The sequence below is a fragment of the Zalophus californianus genome, chromosome 10 (assembly GCF_009762305.2).
Source record: "Zalophus californianus isolate mZalCal1 chromosome 10, mZalCal1.pri.v2, whole genome shotgun sequence".
Classification (NCBI taxonomy): Eukaryota; Metazoa; Chordata; class Mammalia; order Carnivora; family Otariidae; genus Zalophus; species Zalophus californianus.
The window spans coordinates 36,255,220-36,267,695 of record NC_045604.1 but is presented as its reverse complement, the minus strand read 5'-3'; the positions used below and the strand labels follow the sequence as shown (position 1 = coordinate 36,267,695).

Below are 12,476 nucleotides of genomic sequence, written 5' to 3'. Positions count from 1 at the left end.
GACACTGAGAAACACAGCATGCTGGACTTGTCAACAAGCCCCTCAAACAGTTTTGGACAAAAAATTACTGGCACAATTTCTTAGTAGTTCCACAGACTGTTAATGACATTTAGTTGCTTATTGTTCAACAAAAGAGAGAATGGCTCATATAGATGTTGAAAAATTACTCATCTAATACAACTAGATTTGATATCTATGATTTTTAATGCTAAACTGGCTAGTAAAATTTACAATTCTGTGGTATAATACTATTTCTAGTTAAATCTGTGTTACTGCAGAAACTTCTAAAGCCATGCTTCCCGTGTGGTTAAAATCCAGTATAGAACTTATGATCCATCCCAGAAAGAGTTTGGATTCTGGGAGTTACTGAACTTGTCTAGTTTTTGCAAGATGACAAGGGGTGTGTGTGTGTGTGTGTGTGTGTGTGTGTGTGTGTGTGTGTGTGTGTGTGTGTGTGTGTGTTTAAATTTAACTTCACACACACTGGATCAGATATATTTACAAAACTGGAAAAAATGCCTCATTGGTCAATATCTATTAAACTGGAAAAATAATAAAGGAATTATGAGTGACAGAGCCAGCATAATGTCTAGAAAGCACAAAAAGCTATTAAAATACTGTTAGAAGCTAGTAAAAACACCTGTGCTTAGAAAAGAGCATCGGTAAGAATCCAACTTGGCACCTCTAGAAAAAATTCTGCTGAATTTCATGGAAGCATTAGAAAAAAATGGTGAAATTTGTTAAATTCATTAAAGAGAGCTCACTGAACAAAATATTGATGTGTTTTGTTCAGTTTGGTGCAAGCCAGACATTCATGTTGAAGCATACTGAAGTTCACTGATTGTCCTAAGGGGATCTAAGGGGAAGTATTAAGCGGAGTGAATAAACTCAGAAATGACAATAATGTTTTTCTCGTTGAAAAACAATCTCATTTGGCAAACAATCTCATTTTCAAAGACGATGTTTGGGATTTTAAATTAGTAGTACATTTGACTGATGATATTGATATTTTTAATGAACTTATATTTATAACTACAGGGAGAAAACAAGGTAATTCAGCAAGTCAAACATCCAGGATTCCAAAAGACATTTTCTTATGGCAAGAAAGACTTAAAAGCAATCACCCTAGCTCCTGTTTGTTCCCAATACTGTTGCAATGCATTTAAGAAGACATTATTAGTAAGGAGAGGGACTGAAATAAAGTTAGGGATATTGTTATATTTGGCTCCTCAGCTGTAAATTTGCAATCATTATTTTCCAGAAGAGAAATTATAAAATTAGGAAATTTTTTCCAATGAAAATCCATTTTCTTTTTGAAACTCTGAATCAATAATTGACTCAAACTTGGTGCCCTAAAGAGACAAATGAATCATTGCTGCTGAGTTCTTCATTTGCACTAAAGGATGATCACAAGACATTAAATGCAGTTACTCTATTACTTTAGAGTAAGATTAAAGAAGAATTTCCATTGCTAGGTAAAAAGAATGCATTGCTACTATTACCACTGCCAAAAAACTATTTGTATGACCAAGGATTTTCAACCTTTAAAACTGATTAGAACAAAAGAAATAGGCTCATGGGTTCATGCACAAAGTATTTGTCCTTGTGTGTTCTGGACTGCATTGCATTAAATAAAATCTTGCCTAACTCATGATTTGCATTACTTATTTGGGAATTTTTTTCTATGCTGCATTCAAGTATTGATAGTAGTATTTTTATGTTTTTAGCTTTTTATATGTAATAAGAGTCAGTGTTGTTCTATAATACTTATGATTCTGTTGTGTAGGGCAGGGGGAGAAGGCATGCACTACACTGTTGTGCAAAAAGTATTTCTTACTGGGAGGTGTGATTTAAAAGAAGATTGAAAAGTGCCAGTCAGTGTCTGCCCTTCCCTGAAATGAGCCCCTCTAGATTGTAAACTCCAGAAGGGCAAGAGTTTTTGTTTTGGGCAGGGAGTTTCGAGGGGGGGTGGGCAGAGGGAGAGGGAGAACCTTAAGCAGGTTCCACGCCCAGCAAGGAGCCCAATGAAGGGTTTGATCTCAAGACCCTGAGATCATGACCTGAGCTGAAATCAAGAGTTGGATGCTTAACCAACTGAGCCACCCAGGCACCCAGAAGGGCAAGCAAGAGTTTGATCTATCTTGTTCACCACCAGTAGTATGTGGAATAGTGCCTACAGGGATGCCTAGGTGGCTCAGTCAGTTAAATATCCAACTCTTGGTTGCAGCTCAGGTCATGATTTCACGGTGGTGAGATGGAGCCCCATGCTGGGGTCCTCACTCAGTGGGGGTCTGCTTCTCTCTCCCCTCTCACTCCCTCTGCCCCTCCCCCCCGTTCTCTCTCTCTCAAAGAAATAAATCTTTAAAAAAAGAAAAAGAATAGTGCCTACATATTCAATAAATTTTCAACAAATATATTTACTAAATATACAAACTAACCAAATTGGGAAAAATAAAAGTTTGTAATTGTCTTTTGTCTGCATTACCCAGGCATCTTTCTTCCTTTTACAGATATGTGTTTGAGAAAAAATAAAGAAAAATTACTACAGTCATTTCTGTTAAGGGCCTGCAGGCTGCTAAGAGCTAGGAAGGACTCCCAGTGCCTTCTAGTTTAGGAAAAGGTTGTGGATGACCTTGATAAGTTTTAGGACTTACGGAGCCCTGAATGGGGAGTGACTAAGCAACAGAAGGGATCGTGTGAAGGTCCAACTCAGCTTACAATAAAACCATTACTTTTCAAACTGAGTAGAAAGCAGCCATGCTTTTGACAAGGTGGTTGAGCGCTTTTGGAACTGAAAGATACAGTCTAGTCCTCCTCCATCATTTTATAGAGGTGGAGTAATCACAAAGAAAGAAATGAACATGAGTAACAGTCTTCAAGTGTGCAGGGAGGTGAACAGAGTCAAATTTAGATTAGTTTTTGTTTCCTTTTTATAAAATGGGGATAATATTAGTACCATATCGTAGATAAGCCATTATGATTAACTGAAATAATAAGTGTGAAATACTAAGCATAGTGCCTGACCCATAATATGCACTGCTATTATTATTAATATTATTATTAATATTACCAATAGAACATAGAATGTTTGGAAATATTCAGTAAGGTTTTATTTCCTTGTGCTTCTTTATACCCATTATTTCCTCTGCCACTCTGTCATATTCTATAGACATTGTTCTCAGACTGAGAGTAGATAAAGCTGAGAATAAAAAGTCTGTTGAACGTCTGAATGGATTTATTTTAAACTCGTAGTGGAGACAACATCTTGAAAGACAGGACTTTCTTTTATTCTGAAAGCTGTGCATTTTGAGAAAGAACAAAAATGTGTGTGGAACTGTTCGCTGATTTTTGGTTTGGGGCCCAACGCCCACCCCATGAGCCAAATCCCCGGGGAAGTGAACAATAGAAACCCACTATGAGGACAGTGTTTTTCAAATTCCAGGTTGAGACTTACTCTTGGATCATAAAATTGATTTATTTATTGGGTTAAAACAGGCATTAAAAGAGATGGAATGGAATAGAAAATACCAAAGTACACTGCAAGGAGTCATGCTACATATTGTTTCATGAAGCTGTTACTTCATTTGTGTTGTGTGCATGTCCTTTGCCATGATGTGAACTCTGTTTCCTAGTGTAGTCACAGTCACTGAAGTGTGCACATCACCAGGGATGTCATAGCAGAGGGTACAGGTGTCTCTCCTCTCAGAATGTCAGGGAACAACCGCTCCCAGAGAATTGCCACATCCAGAAGGGTGTTGGAAGAGTAGAGCAGTGAGGGTCTAGGGTGGCTACACAGAGCCGCAGGTGCCTCGGCAAAATGAGAAAAGGCCTAAAAAGTTACTGTGGCCACCAAGAAGGATGGATAAGAGGCCCTGAGCCTCGGTGGGTTGGCAGGAAGTGTTAGCCAAAGTGAACTGAAAGAACTGGAGTCTTGGACCATGAGAATAAAGGCAAGGGGAGGTAATGGTGGACACTTGGCACATCGGGACAATGGGACAAGGCGGAAGAGCTGATCCTCAGCGGAAGCTGGTGTGAACAGAGTATCACAATGGGCCGGACACTGTTTTCCTCCTCAAACCAGAGTGATGCATAAGCTCCACCCTCCAGACACATGTCCTCTGCAGCTGCAGAGACTGAAAGAAGTAGAGAGAATAAAGAGAAGGCAATTCCTGAATAGCTACCCAAAAGAGATCATGTTCTAAAACAGAATTGGAAAACAGTATGGAAGCTCCTCAAAAAGTTAAAAATAGAACTACCCTTCGACTCAGCAATTGCACTACTAGGTATTTACCCAAAGAATACAGAAATACTAATTCAAAAGGATACATGCATCCCAATGTTTATAGCAGCATTAACAATAGCCAAGCTATGGAAACAGCCCAAATGTCCATCGACTGATGAATGAATAAAGATGTGGTATATATATGCAATGGAATATTACTTAGCCATAAAAAGAATGACATCTTGCCATTTATAACAACATGGATGGAACTAGAGAGAATTATGCTAAGCGAAATAAGTCAGAGAAAGACAAGTACCAATGATTTCACTCATATGTGGAACTTAAGAAACAAAACAAATAATCATAGGGAAAAAAGAGAGAGAGAGGCAAACCAAGAAACAGACTCTTATTTATTTTTTCTATTTTTTTAAAGATTTTATTTATTCCTTTGACAGAGAGAAAAAATAAGCAGGGGGAGGGGCAGAGGGAGAAGCAGGCTCTCTGCTGAGCAGGGAACACAATGTGGCTCAGCCTCAGGACCCTGGGATTGTGACCAGAGCCGAAGGCAGATGCTTAACCAACTGAGCCATCCAGGTGTCCCAAGAAACAGACTCTTTTAACTATAGATAACAAACTCATGGCTACCAGAGGCGAGGTGGATAGAGGGCTGGGTGAAATAGGTGACGGGGATTAAGGAGGGCACTTGTTGTGATGAGCATCGGGTGTTATCTGTAAGTGATGAGTCACTAAATTGTAAAGCTAAAGCTAATATTACACTGTGTTAACTAACTGGAATTTAAATAAAAACTTAAAAAAAGTTTTTAAATCACGTATTTTTATTACGTGATGTTATTCTTACCATAATACAAAGGACAAAGCAATATACAATTATGTAGAAAACAGACCTGCCCAGAGAACCAGAAAACAAAGCTTAGTTTTGAACTATAATCCCCCAGTTTAGTGCTTGTATATGGATCAAAAAAATAAAACAGAAGTGTCTGAGTTTGGGACGCCTGGGTGGCTCAGTCGGTTAAGCGTCTGCCTTCGGCTCAGGTCACGATCCCGGGGTTGTGGAATCGAGTCCCACATGGGGCTCCTCGCTCAGTGGGGAGTCTGTTTCTCCCTCTGCCTGCCGCTCCCCCTGCTTGCGTGCTCTCTCGCTCTCTGACAAATAAATGAATAAAATCTTAAAAAAAAAAAAAAAGAAGTGGTGGAGTTTATCTTGAATTAGGAAAGACTACATTTTATGCTGCCAAGCAGACATTGGAGGTTGAGTTGCTGGCCTGAGGTCGGTTCTAGGAAAATAAAGTTACATCTTTGAACACCAGGGGCTGTGACTGTATAAAATACCAAACCTGCCATGTTATTATTAATGAGGCCTTTGGATTTGGCAATGAGAAAGTCATGAGCAATCTCTAAAAGAGCAGTTTCCGTGGACTGGTTAGGACAGAAGCCAGATGGGAACAGGGTAGGGACAGAGTGGTCAGCATAAACTGCTCTTTGGAGACACCGGCAATGGGAGTGGGTGTGGACGAGCATGGACAGCAGGCTTGAGGACAAGTTCTGATCAAGGGGAGGAACCTAAGGCTTTAGAGGCAGAATTTGTAGGCACCTGAGAAAGTCTTACACAGAGCTATTCTGGGTAAAGATGGGAACCAGGGCTAAAGATAATTTCCAATGCAGTGCCCTTGGAGACACTTTTTTTTCAGGTGAACACACAAAATTAGCAAAGGAAAGGCGAAGTCACGCAATGGTACTTCACATTTCAGCACCTGCAAGACGGTGTATAAAATTGGAAGAAGGTGTTAGTAATGGTGTGTGTCTGATCAGGGCTGATCTTTTACTTTTGTCTCCCAGTGCCAACTCCTTCCTGGGGCCCAGAACTGAGAGACCTCTGAAGATGGGGGATCTGCGGGAGGTTCCAGGTTGGACACTGTGGTCCCAACCCCTCCTCACTGAAACCCCACTGCCTAGGGGCTGCTGGATTCTGCTGTTCCTTTTCTGTGTCCTCCACCATTAGTTTCTCCACCCAAAGGACCATTCTGCCAAGGACTCCAATGGAGAGTTCAAAATGGAGGCGACGGATCTCTGCTAAACAAGTCTCTCAAAGGCTGGCTTTCCTCGGGAGACAAGGGCTGTGTGGGTCGCCCCGGCACGCGTCCACTCTCCCCACCCCCACCCTCTGGTCCAAGGCGGCTCTGAGGAGGCGGCCATGACATCACTTCCTTCGCCTGCTTCAGGGCCGCCCGGCCTCACGCCCGCAGCCTTGGGCCACCCAGCCCAGCGGAAGTGGGGCAGCGACGGGGCTGCGGCCGCCCCCGCGCTCCCCCTCCTTTCTCGCCTGGCTCACCTTCCACGGCGGGTCGCAGGCCTGTTGAGGAAGTGGGCCATCTTCAGAGCAGCGGCTGCCTGCAGTTTCCCTCCGCTCTTCCAGAAGCTACGAGGGGCTGCAGTGACGAGGAGGCTCCACTAGGTGGCCGCACAAGACCTTGTTTGTTTAGTGTAGGTACCGGGCTGGTGGCAAGAGACCAGACCCTCCCCAGCCTGCGGCTCTTGTGGGGCAGGTGTGTGGTGTGCGGTGTGTGGATGGTGTGTGTGTTTAAGGGGTGCTCAGTGGGCAGAACGGAGAGACAAAGACAGAAGTTTAAGAAAAACCAATATCGAAATTTACAAAACAGTGACGTCGTGGGTTATTCATGCCTATTCATAGAAGGAACTCAGAATTAATAAGAAGCAGAATTCCCTTAATACCTTTAATCATTTTTAGATCATCAGTTGTTTGGCAGAGAAAGTGTTAGCCTACTAATATTTCTGCCTACTGAAAATGAACGGGGGGCAAGGATGGTGCATGAGACCTGCACTCCTCTAAGAATCTGACTTGTACATTCATTTTCATTCATGATCAGAAACTTAATGAGTACCTTCTATGTACCACAGCCTGATTAGGCTTGAGGACACAGCTGTGAACAAGACTAACAAGACCTCGCACTCTCACATAACTCACATTTTCAAAAAATTCATATAATAAAGATTGTATACAATTTCTCTAGCTCTGTTATTCTATGATTCCATGACTCTACAATTCCTTTGCCTAGCCCTCACATGTATGGGATTATAAGATACAGTACCAACATTAGATGCACACATGTTTCCTGGAGTAAGGTTGTAATATAATTTCAAGTACTCGGTCATTAAGCCATCAGGGGTTCCATGAAGAGACAATGTCGTGAAATTTCCAAGCCTCTCATCTGTCACCCACTTTTTAAATGATCTGCCAGGGCCAGGGCAGACCATCTGAGATGTGGGCCACTCCTAGGGCAGAAAGAGCAGCAGGGATACTGAAGAACAAAGACTGAAATACTCAACTGGAAAATAAACAAGAAAAGTGTTTCAAAATCCAGAATACCAAGAAGATTGTGGAAAAACTCAGAATACAAAGGTGTGGCAATACAAAGCACTGCCAAATTTATTTCTCCAGCCAAGTCAAACATGACACAATGGAAGCTAGCTTCCAGACTCCCCACATGAGAAAGTACAAATTCTAGTCAGTGTGGAAATCACCGATGGGTCTGGGAGTTGTCTGGCTTGATCTGCAAGAGGGCGGCATGTGCTTTGCGTGCGTGTGTGCGTGTGTGCGCACAGGCACAGAGGAGAGCTAATTAGAGGAAAGACTATTCACATGGAATCATAGAACAACAGAGCTGGAAGAGCTCATTTAATCCATCTTCTCAGGTTAGAGTTGTAGAAATTGGGCCTACAAAAGGAAGGATCATGCCCAAGATCACAGAAGACTATAACCCACTATCTTGTCTCCCAGTTCTCAACTTGTCTATATTCTGTGTTCCACAAGTGTTATAGAGGTGTGAGTTGCCTTTCTTACATGGATTCGATTTTCCTTTACATGTTATATAGGTTAAATGATGATCTCTCTCCTCCCCAAAAGATATATCTACCTGGAACCTGTGAACGTGACCTTATTTGGAAAAAGGGTCTTTGTGGATGTAATTAAGGATCTTGAGATGAGATTATCCCTAATCAGGGTGTTCCCTGAATCTAATGACAAGTGTCTTTATAGACATTTTAGGGGAGAAGATACATAGAGAAGAAAGTGCTGTGAAGACGAAGGCAGAGATTGGAGTGATACATCTACAAACCAAAGAATGCTGAGGATTGGGGGCGCCTGGGTGGCTCAGTCAGTTAAGCGACTGCCTTCGGCTCAGGTCATGATCCTGGAGTCCCGGGATCGAGTCCCACATCGGGCTTCCTGCTCGGCAGGGAGTCTGCTTTTCCCTCTGACCCTCTTCCCTCTCGTGCTCTCTGTCTCTCACTCTCTCTCTCTCAAATAAAGAAATAAAATCTTTAAAAAAAAAAAAAAAAAAGAATGCTGAGGATTGTCAACAGCCACCAGAAGCTAGAAGAACGGCATGGAACGGATTTTCTCTTAGAGCTTCCAGGAGGAACCAACTTTGCTAACACCTTGATTTTAGACTTCTGACCTCCAGAGTTATGAGAGAATAAATTTCTGTTGTTTTAAGCCACCAAGTTTGGGGTAATTTGTTACAGCAGCCGTAGCAAACTAACCCATATGTATTTCTCTGTTTCTTTCTTTTCTCATCTCTTCCTCACCTTGGAAATGAGTTCTTTTAACACAACACTTATGTGAGGCCATTGGCAGAAGAAAGATTGCTTAGGGATAGGGCTCTTGGAAGAATCTGAAAATGTTAGACATTAAGGTCCCACTAACTGAAACCAGCCTCAGAAACCCTAACCCCCAAAGTGATGGTATTAGGCATTAGGGCCTCTGGGAGGTTTTTTAGGTTTAGATGAGGTCAGAAGTGTAGCGCAGAGTCCTGTGAGGACTCTGCCCAGCAAAAAGGCAGCTGTGTGCATGCCGGAAAAGGAGCTCTCACCAGAACCCAACTGTGCTAGCACTCTGGTTTTGGACTTGCCAACCTCCAGAACTGTGAGGAATAAATTGTTTAAGCCACCCAGTCCGAGGTATTTTGTTAGAGCAACCTGAGCTCACTGAGATGGACCAAGATAGACACAGAGATGCCTCAGCCCTTGTGTACAGATACACACAAGGTCCGGGAACATAGTCAGTCTTAGCAGTTAGGTGGCTGGAGAAACAGCATAGCAGGACTTCCAGTCCGGTGAGCAGAAAGAGGAAAGGAGGGAATGTTGATCCTTTGAGAAAATGGCTCAGGTCAGCTATGAGCACAGAAATGCTAGAGAGAGAGAGACAACAGCCAGTGGTGACCCTGAGGGCTTAGGGAGGAGAGACATGAGCTGCCCAGAGGTCCTAGGCAAGCAGCTTCACGTTCCAGAGAGACCCAGACAGGCACACAGCCAGGACCTTGGTGTCTATCCCTGTCCTGTCCCTGATTTTCTCACTCGGGATCATTTGAATTTCTTTTCCAGCTCTTTAAATTCTCCCAAGGTTTATGTGGTCACTGAAAACAAAAGAGTCATAGAGTTGAAGAGAATGTTCAGGGTCATTCAAAATTTCCTCCCACCCTAGGAAACTGACACTGAAGTCCTTCCAGTCCAGTAGGGCTTGCTGCCTTCAGGGTTCCTAGGCTCTCTTGCTGCTTTCTTTAGAAAGTCCTTTTTATCTCAAGGAGACCTTTCCCCTAAGCTCTGGGATTGGTCAGTGCATACTGATGGGGGCAGGATCTCCTGGGGAAACATGTGGACTAAGTGGTTTCCATTACCATCTGGTCTATGGTCAATCCCCTGGAAATCCCAGGGGCCACCCACCAGGGAGAATAAGGCACAGACCTGCAACTAGGTAACACAAGAAAGCTTCAAAGATCTGTGGTATTGATAGCCCAGGTTTGTTGCTTCTTATCCACTCACGCAAGCCAGCCTACAGACCTCAGGAGCAGGGGCTAAGAGGGAGACTCTGATCCACTGAAATTAGTCTATGTATCCGGCCTGGGTATGAGCATGAAGACCAGGGCTAGGCTAGACCAAGCAAGGAGGCGTAACAGAGTACCTGTCCCTGACAGTCTAGTATATGTGATAATATCTCAGTTCAATTTGTATCACACACAATCTCAGAGAGACAGGGAAGTTCATGACATTGGCCAAATACAAGTCACCATAAGAAATCCCTTAGATTTGGGGCGCCTGGGTGGCTCAGTTGGTTAAGCGACTGCCTTGGGCTCAGGTCATGATCCTGGAGTCCTGGGATCGAGTCCCGCATCGGGCTCCCTGCTCAGCAGGGAGTCTGCTTCTCCCTCTGACCCTCTTCCCTCTCGTGCTCTCTATGCCTCATTCTCTCTCTCTCAAATAAATAAATAAAATCTTTAAAAAAAAAAAAGAAATCCCTTAGATTTGGATCGAATCTCATAGACCTCAAGGAAAATCAGATATGTGCCACTTTGAGAAACCTAGAATGGGAATTTCTACATAACAGATATACTAGGGAAACAATGATGGCTCATTTTTTTGTAGGGGTAGGAGTTGAGATGGGTAATGACTTTGTGGGGAGGGGTGGGGAGGGTCATGCCTCAAGTAAATTTAAAATAGAAATGGAATTATAAATAATATTAAGGGCAAATCTATTGCACAATGCCTTCAAGTTTATTTTTCCTTTTCATGTGGTTGTTGGCAAATATCTGGAATGGGCAACAGGATCATCCTTTCGGGAGGCTTTCTTTTTGGGTTTCTCAGTGTTGCAGAAATAAACACACAACTTTAATTTGTTCCCCAAAGAAAGGGATAATAAAAAACAACCACTCAAAACTAGTCAGAATTGCTAGAAGAGCCAGGAAATAGCTTTTGTGATCAGTTAGTTTGTTTGTTTTGCTTCGTAGTTTTCTGGGAAGTATAATCAAGACAGCAGCTGCCCTTTGGGTAGCGCATTCATTCCAAGGGCCAAAGGATTGATGCATTTGCTGAAACTATCTCTTTGACAGAGCGCATGGCTCCCCCAGAGCTGGGCTCAGAGCTGTTGCTTGAATAAGTCAATGGTGTCATTCTAATGAAAAACAGGACAGCAGCTATGAAACTTGGTTAGAAGTAACGTAGTCTGATGAATTCTACCTTGAGCCCAAACTGAGGTTCACACATGTCAGAGAATGTACCCAAACTACTGAGTGGACAGGAAGAGTCAATTTACAGGTTTGTTGGATGGGGCTGAAAGAGAAAGGAGGACGTTTCATGACGACCGGTGGGGTGAAAATGAAAGCCCAGCATGGAATTTTTTCCCTACCTGGCACCTTAGCTTGGTCTGAGCTCTACAGAAAAGGTTCTGAGCCAGAGGTATAGAATTGGTCTTCAGAAAGGACTCTCTGTGAGGACTTGAAGCAAGAGTAGAATTCTTATGTCCCCGTATGGACAGGGGACATTGGAGAGAGCTGGAGCCAGAGAAAAGGGGATGAACCTGTTAACACAAATAATGCGGTCACCATTCATATGGACATGCGAGACATCTCCGGGGAGTCTGGGTGGGACTTCGTTGAAACAGGTAGGAGGTCTTCACTAAGCATGTGACAAGAAGAATCAGTAAAATGAGGGTTACTGCTATTCAGGTGGCCCCCTGTATACCCAAGAAAAACTAGGGTTGAAATTACACCTCACCTATCAGACTTTAGTTTTCAAACCGTGCTCCATAGTAGCCTAAGTGTTCTGAGATTGCGAGAATAGCTCATGGCAGCTTCTGGGCCTTCTCCCACCAACACAAACAAAAGCAGTCACTACTTCATCTATTTTTCCTGTGGTAAGAAAGATTTTGTAACTTAACGAAAAGGTCTTTATAGCTTAATAAGCTATAAAGCTATAAAGCTTTATAAGCCTGGTGACTTGTACATAGTAGATTTTCAATGGATTCCATATTTATTTGTGTGTGCAATCTAGCCAAAAGAGGAGTTGAAGTGATAATAACTTTTTATTAATGGATGAGACCAGAGTAAGTGATTTATTTCTAAAATATATTGAAAAGAACAAAGCAATTAAAATATTAAGTGTTGGGAATACTGTTTTATTTCTTTTGCACACACCAGAAATGAACAAACACAAATCTCAGTGTGAGACATTTACATTGATTCTTATCATTGGAAATAAGCAAGATAGTGAAAAATCATGAATACATTTGTTATTAACTATATTTCAAAGTTATTGCTGGTTGCGTGGGTCTGTTAAACCGTTGTTGGCTAATTTTCTATTGCAAGAAAGAATAATGACCACCTCATAAATTGTGTTTCTGTATGCATTTTGATTAACAGAGAGTATTATCAACTTAAAAAGG

General features: G+C 42.4%; 1 protein-coding gene across 1 annotated transcript in view; it reads right to left on the bottom strand.

The window, feature by feature from the left end:
* HHAT (hedgehog acyltransferase) overlaps positions 1-6,640 on the bottom strand; it is a 347,597-nt gene extending 340,957 nt beyond the window's left edge. Inside the window, exon 1 of the mRNA XM_027613624.2 lies at positions 6,573-6,640. Within this exon, the coding sequence (XP_027469425.2) occupies positions 6,573-6,613 (41 nt within the window). The 5' untranslated portion in view covers positions 6,614-6,640. The remainder of the gene's footprint in view (positions 1-6,572) is intronic.
* Between the last annotated feature and the right edge of the window lie 5,836 nt (positions 6,641-12,476).